At 38.4% G+C, this 11,641-nt stretch overlaps 1 protein-coding gene across 1 annotated transcript in view; it reads right to left on the bottom strand.

Moving 5' to 3' along the window:
- Positions 1-519: 519 nt before the first annotated feature.
- Positions 520-11,641, bottom strand: part of LOC146636284 (alpha-2-macroglobulin-like) — a 34,351-nt gene continuing 23,229 nt past the window's right edge. Inside the window, exons 17-37 of the mRNA XM_085349508.1 lie at positions 9,068-9,202; positions 8,635-8,725; positions 8,372-8,477; positions 7,860-8,085; positions 6,894-7,020; positions 6,610-6,731; positions 6,469-6,520; positions 5,340-5,423; positions 4,801-4,977; positions 4,639-4,714; positions 4,272-4,428; positions 4,106-4,180; positions 3,283-3,445; positions 3,023-3,210; positions 2,641-2,853; positions 1,825-1,946; positions 1,610-1,700; positions 1,442-1,510; positions 1,253-1,358; positions 1,051-1,092; positions 520-595 (exon numbers count right to left, since the gene is read on the bottom strand). Coding sequence (XP_085205634.1) covers positions 591-595; positions 1,051-1,092; positions 1,253-1,358; positions 1,442-1,510; positions 1,610-1,700; positions 1,825-1,946; positions 2,641-2,853; positions 3,023-3,210; positions 3,283-3,445; positions 4,106-4,180; positions 4,272-4,428; positions 4,639-4,714; positions 4,801-4,977; positions 5,340-5,423; positions 6,469-6,520; positions 6,610-6,731; positions 6,894-7,020; positions 7,860-8,085; positions 8,372-8,477; positions 8,635-8,725; positions 9,068-9,202 — 2,427 coding nt within the window. The 3' untranslated portion in view covers positions 520-590. The remainder of the gene's footprint in view (positions 596-1,050; positions 1,093-1,252; positions 1,359-1,441; positions 1,511-1,609; positions 1,701-1,824; positions 1,947-2,640; positions 2,854-3,022; positions 3,211-3,282; positions 3,446-4,105; positions 4,181-4,271; positions 4,429-4,638; positions 4,715-4,800; positions 4,978-5,339; positions 5,424-6,468; positions 6,521-6,609; positions 6,732-6,893; positions 7,021-7,859; positions 8,086-8,371; positions 8,478-8,634; positions 8,726-9,067; positions 9,203-11,641) is intronic.

The raw sequence follows: 11,641 nt of genomic DNA, 5'->3' as shown, positions 1-11,641 counted from the left end.
ATACAATACTAGGAATAATTTCACAAAATAGACGTTTCTCAACTTACAACACTAATTTCTTCAGTGAGATACCCTTCTCTGCAACTCTGTCAGTGCTGCCATTATCAAAAGCCACAAGTATGTCCTTTAGCCATCAACATACAGATGGGTTCAAGATGTTATGATCTGTAGTGAGAGTATGGAGCAGGTGGAAGAGAGCCTGCAAAGGTGGAAGTATGCACGGGAGAGAAGAGGAATGAAAGTGAGTAGAATGGAGACAGAATATATCTGTGTACATGAGAGACAGGTTGGTGGAAGAAAGAGGGATAGCGGACATACTGGACAAAGGATGTTGAACATGGAGCTGTCAGACAGAAGGAAAAAAGAAAGACCAGAGAAGATTCATGGATGTAGTGAAAGAAGACATGCAGAGTGTTAGTGTGACAGAATAGGATGGTAGAGTCAGGTTGAGATGGATGAAATTTTTATACAGAAGACCTATTTGTAGATGAAAACAAAACATATGGAGGCATATTTGTGTTTAAAAAACATCTTTATTAAAATGCAAGTTGTATAACTTGAGTGACAACCTCAGGACTGACTGCACATCTTTAAGCTGCAAAAAAAGAATAAAACGTAAGGATGCAATTGTGTTAAAATAATCGTTTAGTAATGAATAATAATAATAATAATGGATTGCATTTATATAGCGCTTTTCGGGACCCCTCAAAGCGCTTTACAATGCCACTAATCATTCACTCTCACATTCACACACTGGTGGAGGCAGCTACAATTGTAGCCACAGCTGCCCTGGGGCAGACTGACAGAGGCGAGGCTGCCGTATCGCGCCATCAGCCCCTCTGGCCATCACCAGTAGGCGGTAGGTGAACTGTCTTGCCCAAGGACGCAACGACCGAGACTGTACATTTAATTTTCATTCAGGCCTAAAAAAGTACTGAATTAACTGTATTGTCAAATACTGTATTGTGTTGAGATTGAACAAATATTTTAAAAATAACTTCAATTCAATTTTGTGTGAAATGTGGTGTTCTTGCTATAACAGTTTGTTACCTGCAGCTGATGGGTAAATGTATTCAGTCTCAGCCTGGTCACCTGAGAGAGAAAACAAAGTGGAAAAATGTGACTTGCTGTGTTTTTACAACACGTTTAAATTTGATCCTTCAAATTCTGTTAACTGCTGTTTGTTGTACAGCTTCACTAAGGAGCAAAGTGTGTCAGTGTGCTGTTGCAGTGAAGTGAGTTAGAGTTGTACTTGGCTGGTAGTAGTCATAGATTTTGATCATGGCTGGTTTCAGGTTCTCCACTCGAAGTTCTTCCATGACTGTCAAGCTGTAGTTCATGGGCATGTCCTTTGGTAACTGAACAGATTTAAAAACAGGAGACACACTCTGTAACAATACAAACATTATCATCTGGTATCCCCACTGTGATTATCTCTCACCTCCTGTAAATACACCAGAACATGATCTTCTGTTTGTTCAACACGATCCACCAATGGGGCACCTTCGAGCTGTGAGGAGACAACAGTCTCCTTATTATTATTTTATCTCATCATAAACTGACACATGGTAGCAACATTTCTATTCAGCTAACAACTGCAACAACCCACCATCTTTAAAGACACTGCATTTGGGACAAATCCAGAGAGCATTTTGATATCCAGGATCACCATGTTGGTAGTATTCTCCTTTCCACTGTACCTGTGTTTGAACAGTTAAAAAGTGATTGCACTGATGTGTATCCATAGATGCCACATTTCCAACACTTATCCCACAGTGGTAAATAAAATTCCTCTAGCACATATCTAATCTGTTAAATACTTACAGGGATTTTATTGTCAGAGTGAGCTTGCGTCTGGATTCACTTGTTGCATCAACCCCTGATTTGACCTCCACGCTGAGAGTAGTGACATCAGTGGGACTCGGGATGTTGTAGTGAACAGAAATCTGCGAAATAGTCAACCAAAAGAGGTTTGCAGTTTATAATAATAGTAATAATAAGAAGAATAGAAATCTGTTTATGTTTTTATGTTTGTTTTGCATTTATGTTCAAAATATAGTGGCGTCACATTTTAGGGGACTGATTAAAGTTATTAAATTATTTTGGTGGTTGTGGCCAGAATAATATGTACACTAATTGTGGGCAGAAATGTCATGTTGATTTGGAGCTTCTTTCATCAAAATATTTAAAATTGAGATAAAGGCTTGGACATGAGAAGGGATCTGGAAATAGAACTGCTGGTTATTTACTTAAAATATGCCAGCTAAGATGGTGCAGGCATGTTTGCAGGATGCCTTTATGACACTACCCTCTGGAGATTTTCCAGGCAAATCCAACTGCGAGGATACACACAGTGTAGCTAGACCTTCCTGGAGATATTATACATATTATACATGTCATCTGGCCTTAGTGAAATCCATGATGAAGAACAACGACAACAACAACAAGAAAAAAAAATACATAGGAGGAAAAGGAATGTTTGAAATCATTTCCTTAGTGGGAAGCCACTGCATCCTGAATTTGGATAATTTGAGCAAATACATAGATGGATAAGCAAATGTGCTTTTCTGAGTGCAAACACATTTTTTCATCATACTTCTCTATTTGGAAAAAAGGAACAAGCAGGATGCTGTCACTGACCTGCACTGACACACATGCAGTGCCCTTCACCTCCAGGCTGTATTTTCCTGACACGCCCTGCATCGTCTCCTCCTGGTAGAGCAGTTTGTTGCCCGGATTTACATCAAATGTCAGCTGACTGCTGTCAGACTGAACTGTCACTGTGCTTGAACCCTCAGGACTGAACACCAGAGTGGAGTACAGAGCCAGAGCCTGAAGAGCCACCACTGTGTCCTACAAACAAAATCACAGCTACTACACATACTTACATATATATTTATATTTTGTATTTTACAGGACAGCAACAGCAAGTAAAACTTCAGCTTCTCTCAGATACGTTTTTATTTATCCCATTGTATATGAACTCAAAGGTGAGATTTAAGCTGTTTGGGTGGTGTAGCACCTGAGTGGAGGAGAAGCCTCCATAGTAGTTCTGCTGGCCAGTCAGCCACCTAATAATGCCAGAGGCATAACCCAGGTCGTCAGCAGTTGTGGAGGCACTGAGTTTGGCCAACAGCACATAAGAACTGATTTCCACTGACAGGGAGGCTGATGTTTCTGCTGCTGTCTGAGACCAGTACAGGAAACCTCCTACAAACATACAATAAAAGTTACACTTATGGTAATAACACCTGAATGATTTCCTGTTAGATGGTGACTCACCTTCCCTCACTGCAACTGTGTCTAAGTGCTGCAAAAAGTGAGCGCGGGTCTCCGTGTCTCCTGCCAGGGTGAAGACATAGGCCAGCAGAGCTGTAGTGTAGGTGTTGCTGAGGTCATTGATGGACTCCCTGAGACAAGCCAAGCTATTATTCACCACAGGATCCTTTAAAACATCAAAAGAAGAGCCCTATGAAGACAAACTATTGACCCTGCCCAGGACAGGACATACGCTGCTACTCTCTTTTATTCAATTGCACAATACTATGTCACTTTTTAGAATCACCTGCACTGATAGCTAAGCTATTTATTTTTCAGGATATAGTTATATTGTTACTTTATTAGATTTATTTGATATTATATTTTGCACTATCCTACTGTATATTACTGTATACTACTATTCTTATTGTATATATTGTATATCTTATTCCTCTGTTCCTTTGTCTCTCTTGCAGCATTGAGCATGTGTATGACAAAAGAATTTCCCTCAGGATAAATAAAGTTCTTCTTATCTTATCTTATCTTATCTTATCTTATCTTATCTTATCTTATATCACCAAAGTTGATCATTTCCTTTATGTAATTATTTGTTTAACTTCATTTTCATGACTGGAAATAGAAATAATGCTTTAACATATTTCCTTTTCACCTACAGACAGAAAGTATCGACTTAAGTGACTTAGAAATCTATCATAAAAATGTATTTTTAAAATGAGGGGAAAATGGATGTCAAAAGAAGAAAATGAAATAAACATATACAAGTCGTGTTGTATTTTTTTTTTTTTTACATTGTACAAATTTGATTACATCACTCAAATTTACTCACATGTTGGGATATATTCATTTCCAAGAAAGCAGCAGTGATGTATGCACTGAGAGTCACTTCATCAGACACACCACCCTGGTGAGTGAAACCAAGTTATTTCTGTGTGCTGCCAGAATTTCTCTCCACACAGAATTAGTATCAGTGTCCAGCTAAAGTATAGACTTACCTTCATTCTGTTGTTGAAGAGTTTGCCTGACTTTTTAAAACAGCCATTTGTTTGTTGTTTATTTTCCAGCCATGTCTTAGATTTTTTAATGATTTTTGGATCAATGTAGACAAAAGACTGAGCTTTGGCAAAACTTCTCATCACAAAAGCAGTCAGCCTGACATAAAAAAGCACCCAAAAGAAAACTTCCTCATGTTTCGAAATTATATCAAAATGTGTCACAGTTATGCCATTATAATGTGAGTTGATTTTCTCCATGTCCAGAAATAAAATGATAATAGGATGGGAGATTTAAGGAGTAAATTTCACCAACAGGCTCAGTTTTGTTTCTGAGGCAAATGGAATATAAGGTAATTATTATTTTCACCAAGTGTTTCCTGGTCCTCTTCCAAATGTGGTGTATGCGCCTTCATCACTTTTGTAGTTCAGCTGTCTTTGGTAACCTGTAACAACAGGAAAATGACTCTTAAATAGATATTCTATTCATAAACCTTTGATTTTAGTCTCACTATGAAACAAACACACTCGCCACTGGTCAGGAAGTTCGCAGCTTTTTCCATGATGGCTGGGGTGAGCTGCTGTGTGCCTTTCAGGTACTGGAGGATGTAGATGTTGGGGGCTAGAAGAGCCATGTTCTGCTCTCCACATCCATATGGCATCCGGAGCAGTCCATCCAAGTTCTTCAGAGCCCGGCCCAGGATGTCACCTGATCAGAGGCACTCAGTCACTGAGACAGAACATACAACGTTCGAACACTTGAACTGCAAATAGATTAAAACTAGTAAAGAAGTTAAATATTTAGAAAAATACAGCAGGTTATATAAAAACTGTATATACTAAATTATAATATTTTGCACTTTGTTATTGGAATGTAGTTTCTAAACTATTTTCTACACTACAAAACTGTTGGAGTGTCATTTAATAGCGTGTTTCAAAACTAGGCAAAAACAATGCCAGTCCAGTTGTATTTGTCTTTTATATTAATTCACTATTGATTGAAAAAATAAACTTCTTATATTTCTTTCTGGATTAATCTAAACTCATTTAATTAAAAATGATCAGGTTTACCCAGGACTGATACAAAAGTGCGGGCAGATCCTTCAATCATATTCTCAGGCAGCTGTATCTCAGTTTCCTCTGTCAGTGTGTCTCCTGTGTACAGACAAACAATCACCATACAGAGAGGAGCTTAATCAGAATGTCAGTACCAAAATAGTTTCAAATCAGCAGGTGGTCACAGCATCATGAACTGTAACAGGTCATATAAGAAATCAGACACCTATAATTAAACCTATGAGCAAAAAAATATTATTAAAACAATAACAACAACAACAACAATAAGAGTACTATGAGTGTGACCTAATATTTCCACACAGATGTGTCCAGACTGACTCTTACCAAGCGTGTCAAGTTTGTAAAATAGTGTATATATGAGATATAACTATAAATATCTCATATATAGTTGAGATATACTGTAACAACTAAATGTCCTGTGGGGAATTATCAAAATTTGGTGTGACACCCACAAACACCCTTCAACAAAAACTCAAAACTGGAATGACTACGTGGCACACATCTTTAATGACTTTAAAAAACAAGACTTGGGTACACAAGAGATTGTGTCTAAATGTCGAGCCAGAATTAGACCATTAGTTTGTTGATGACTACCAAAGGCATGTGGTCAAGGTGCAACTTGACAAGGGATATTTAGCTGTCATGGTTCTGGGTCATTTTGACCCAGTGCTTTTGTTATTGTGTATTGTGGTTTATGTTTTAGGTACATTAGTAGTCTTAAGTTGAGTCTGTTTGTCCATTTAGTCTCGCTTTGTGTTGTTGTCATGTGTGTCCCTGTCTGTGTGTCTGTGTTTATGTGAGTTTGTGTGTCTGTGTGTGTGTTTTGTTTGCCCTCCTTGTGTTTCATTCCATCTTGTTTATCCATGTTCCCCTTTCTCTCATCCTCTTTGTCTCTTGTGCTCTCTCGCCCTCTCTTGTTTCCTCGCTCTCTCTGTCCTCTGACTTTCTCCCACTCCTGTGCCAAGCTCGTATGTCAGTCTTGCGTTCCTTTGTTTCCCGTTTTATTTTGACAGTCTCACGTTTCCATGTTCGGTGTGTTTAGTTTTGCATCCCCTGCGGCGTCATGTTTATTTGTGTCAGCTGTGTTCCCCGTGTATTTGGTTGGTGTATAAACCACACCAACCTTTTGGACAAAGCAGCCAGTTGGATGTCTTTGTCATCTCAGTCCCCTCAGCCTGAGAAAGAACAAGTTACAGTTTCACCTTCGTGAGAAAACAAGTTTTCAAATGCAGAATGTTTTTCATCTTGTGTTAATGGCACCAACCTTTACTATGAAGGATTTTGTGACCACATCAATGCGGCCTCTCTCTGGTACTCTCACAACCTCATTATCACATGAAACATGGGATGGCACTGCCTCAGCAGACATAGTCACATTCACAGCCCCTAAAAAAGGACAACAAACATCATTTTTCTCAACCCTGTAAAGTCTTGCACATTAAAATACTGTTAATTAGATAATCTCACTGATTTTGTAGATACTGAAAAGAGAAGGGGCATTGACTGAAAGGACATTTACACCGGTGTGGATAAAAACTTGATCCTTACCTAAAACTGTTGGAATCATGGTCCAGCTCACAGTCTTGCGCTCCTTAGCACACAAACAGGATGTGTACTGCTCACCGGAAAGAGGGGTGAGGGTATAATCTGAGGAAGGCGTAGAAAAGACTGTGACCTGCACAAAGAACAAAACAGTGGGTTGAGTTTCTAAGTAAAAGAGGAATTCAGTGTTTTCTTGTTACTCTGTGAGGACAGAATACTTTCAGCTATTGCCTCATTCACCAAGAGTTGCTTCACATGTTTTGATTTGGTATAATTTTGCACTGAATATCCTTCCTGATACTTGATGGGAAGTGTGTACACCACTAATGTCATGGTACTGGCTCTTCAACCCAGTTTTTTTTTTTAGTTATGCTCTGGAATTATTTATTTGTTTGAAAGACCTTGGACTGATGTTCAGAGTTTTTATTAGTTAGTTTTGCGTTCCGGATTAGACTTGTGTTTCTGTGTTATTTTTAGTTCTCACCTCTTGTTCAGTCGTGTTTGTTCCCCTTTTTGTCCAGTCTGTCATTATCTTGTGATAGTGTTTTTTGGTCTCTCTGGGTTCTGTCTCAATGGCTGTCTGTGTTCCTTATCTAATGTAGTTGATATGTCTATTTTTCTGCAGTCCTTCTGTTACTTCCTGTTTTATTTTGATAGTGTCTTGTCTCATGGGTATGATGTTGACTTTTGCTTCCTTTGTGTTATTAGTTTTGATTCAAGTCAGCTGTGTTTCCACGTGTCTCCACTTCCCTTAATCACCCTTCTATTCCCCACTGCATCGTCCTTCATTGTGGATGTATTCTATTAAATTAGTGAATTCCTATCCTGCCCAGTCAAATAAAGCTGAGATTTTGAGTTTTATTCTGTCTGATGAGTCCTGCATCAGGGGCCACTTCAAAACCATCTGCAAAGTCTATCAGCATGCTAACATTTGTTGACATTTGTAATTTTTGATATAGAAATATTGATCACCATGATGCAGCTGGTCAGGTAGCTGAAGACAGTTGCCTTCAGTTCAAAGTGCTCCCCGCGGATGATGGAGTAGGGCATGGTGAGCTCGAGGAAGAACGGCTGGAAGACCTCAACTTCTTGACGAGGAGCCAAACCAAAACCCTGAGAGGACAAGCAGAAAGCCTCCGTCTCCCAGGTCGTGATGGTGTCAGGGACAGTGAGGGACACATCCTTTGATCCAGACTCTCTGAATCAGCAGATTCAAAATATGCACATTGTCAGGTGGTGATAACACAGATTAGCCAACAATGCAAATGACAGTGTAGCAGTCACCACGTTCATAGACATTTTATATATAAAATAGACTCACTATAGATAGACAGACAGACAGACAGACAGACAGACAGACAGACAGATAGATAGATAGATAGATAGATAGATAGATAGATAGATAGATAGATAGATAGATAGATAGATAGATAGATAGATAGATAGATAGATAGATAGATAGATCTCCAAAAACTAAGACATACCCAACTTCCACCAGGTCCCAAATCCAAGTCTCGGGGAAGAAAGCACGGACAGTTTTCATCGGTCCTTCTGATGGACCTAAAGATCCTCCAGAGTAACTTGAACCCGCTTGTAATTTAGAATCATAAAAAAAAAGAAAAAAAAAATGAAAAATGAAAAATAAATACTTAATCAGAATGAATAAGAAGGTGTAACACACTGCTTTGATTTTGGGAACTTTTTTATGATTTGGAATTTGCAAAGCAAATCAAAACAAAAATATCACCTAAGGGCATGAACTTGTATTCTCTTCCCATGAAACTCAGACATGAAGGAATTTCGAGCAGCAGGTTTGTTGCCACCTTTAATCCTACTCTCTAGACACACAAACATCACAGAGTTAATTGCAGCTAAAGCCATGAAAAGCATTATATTTATCATCAGCTGATATGCTCTGGAGTTTTACTGTTAGCTGGATGCAAAATCTGCAGATGGAATGCTGTTGTAACTATACCAAGTTCACCAATGCTGCAGAGAAGGACTATTGTTTGTCATATATTACATAGTGCAGTAGAATATTATTTATTTATGCAACTATTAAGACTCACCTTATGTGGAACATTTGAAACAGTCAAGGTGCAAGGCCAACATCAAGAAGCTGGATCCGTGGATCCAGTGAAACACATAACACATGCTCATGGAAAATATTTATATATTACCTCAAAAGCAATGTAGGCTTCATTATCTCCTTTAGGTGAACTATATCTTCTTGTTCTCACTTTCAAGCATTTTCTTGGTTCTCGTAGCCGATATGAGAAAAAAGATGCTTTCATGACAGGCAGCAAGTTAAATATCTAAGAAAAAAAATGGTTCAAAGAAGTTCAAACAATTGAGAAAATCAGATTAAAGATCTATACTTATATGAACCACATATGTAGTATTTACAAATGATCAGATCACTATTCAATGTAAGGTTTATACCACAGCTGTCATAAATGAACAGGATTGGTAATTACCAAAATCAATTTTTATGGTTCTGTAATTCTCAGGACTGTGTGGAGAAGAGAGAGAGTGGACCCAAATGCAGACTACGGAGACAGAATTGAATTTTTAACAAACGTGAGCCTTTTATTCTTGGCTGTACAAATAACAAACAAAAAGCAAATGGAGATAGAGTTGAAACTAACAAGACCTAAACTGGGGAAAAAAAATAAGCACTAAGTACCTGGATGTGAAGAAAAATAACATGGAACGTGAAGCCCTAAGCCATTAAAACCAAGACCAGAAACGTGAGTGGCGAACAGAGAAACCGACAAGTGACAAAGGGAAGCTCAAATTATAACACACAGCAGGATGATCAGGGAAGTCGAAGCAGCTGGGGAACATATCAGACACACATCAGGAACTAATCAGACATAACAGGACAGGGGAAGCAAGAGACTGTCAAAATAAAACAGGAAGCACAACAAACATGGAGACGAACACTAAGACACGCAGGATTAAAGCTGTGACCGGGGGAGAAATAGACATGGGGACATAACTGACTGGGGGGACAGAGAGAGAACACAGATCACGAAGAAAAGAGTAACTAAGTGAGAGACGTGGAACACAGGGAAAACACAGAATAAGAAAATTAAAGACAAGAAACTATAAATATAACATAAGTGTCCTTCTACTAGTTTCCTTCTATTGAGCCACAATCGAGAGTGTGCTGGTCCACCCCATCTTTGTGTGGTACGCTTGTTGCACAATAGCCGATAAGACTCCAGAGGGTCACCAGAACTGCAGAGAAGGTGATCGGCTGACCACTCACCCCCCTGGATTCTATTGCCAGCTCTAGATGTCTCTCCAGAGCCAGGGCTATCTTAAAAGACCACCTCCATCCTAACCACCACCTCTTCAACATCCTGGTTCAGATCCATCAGATGCAAAACCAGCAGACTAAAGAACAGCTTCTACCCGTGGGCTGTCAGAACCATTAATGCAAATTAAGAGTGTGAACAGACTTCATTCTGTCGCTGCTTTTGACTCTGTTGTTGCCATTCCCTATGCAATATTTTGGTGTTTCCTTTTTCTGAGCAATATTTTGGCCCCTGTGCAATATTCTAGCAAATGTGCAATTACCACCCCATCCTTAATGACCACAGCCGTTCCACTGTTATTTATTTATTATATTCTATTATTGCCCTTGTACATAACCCCAAAAGGTTTCTGTAACTCATACACCGTGCATATAGTGTACTAATATTGCTGAACTTATATTGTTTTTCTTCTTTGAATATTGTTTTCTGTACTTTTGCACCTTTGTGGTCTTGCTGCCTAATTTTGCCGTGCAACAGCTGCACAATGACGATAAAAAAAAAGTTCTTCTAAGTTCTAAGCAGAAAACAACTAAGAGAACCAGAACCATGAATGACACTAAATATAAGAATATTAATAAAACCCAAAAACACATAAACACTGGGTCACAGTCCCAGGACCATGACAGTAATGGTTAATATACCAGTATGAACAAGCTCTTTAATCAAAATATTTTTAATGCTAAAATATAAATACTATTGTTATCTCTGAAAATACATTTAAAATTATCGTTATATACTTGAATTTCTGAACAGAAAAAAGCATTTTAAGTTCAGTTTGCCAGCTGAAATCTGGGTATAAAAATGTGAATTCAGTTTGTTATTTGACAGTGTTCCAAAATATTTATCTTTTTCCCCTTTTTATGACAGGTAGCCAAATAAATGTTTTAATCACTGTCTCAGGATGCTTTATAACAGAATAAGTGTTGAACTGTATTAATAGTTGTTTTATACAGTTTTATGCAGTATTATACAAAAAAGAAAACAAATAGAGAAAAATAGATAGAGAACAAAACCTCTAAATGACCAAAAAAGCCTATCTAGAAGCAAGATTTACAACTAGGCTGTGCAAGTTGCAAACACCTCCACGTCAAAAGTAAGATTTTAAAGACTTTTTTGTTCACCTGAAAGTTTATTTTATACCAACCATGCTTAAAGTTATACACAGGTCTTGGTTCAACACACCAGTAAACTGAATAGATGCTATGGTTACACAGCAAGGAACTGCCATGAGACAGGTTAAACAGTTGTGAACCTCATAGTTGATCTCATTCAGTTTTGATTGGCTCTTCAGATGCAGGAGAATCTCTGTCTTGGCAATTATAGAACTTCCCCACAAATTAAGATCCATGTTGCCTTCATATAATGTCTGCTACTTATGACACTAGAAGAGACTGGGGCTACTCCACACTAATGTGTTTTCGTTTGAAAACG

The sequence above is a fragment of the Diplotaxodon limnothrissa genome, linkage group LG3, assembly GCF_057381915.1.
Source record: "Diplotaxodon limnothrissa isolate DT_005_m linkage group LG3, D_limnothrissa_male_GT1.1, whole genome shotgun sequence".
Lineage (NCBI taxonomy): Eukaryota > Metazoa > Chordata > Actinopteri > Cichliformes > Cichlidae > Diplotaxodon > Diplotaxodon limnothrissa.
This window is presented reverse-complemented; position numbering and strand designations above follow the sequence as displayed.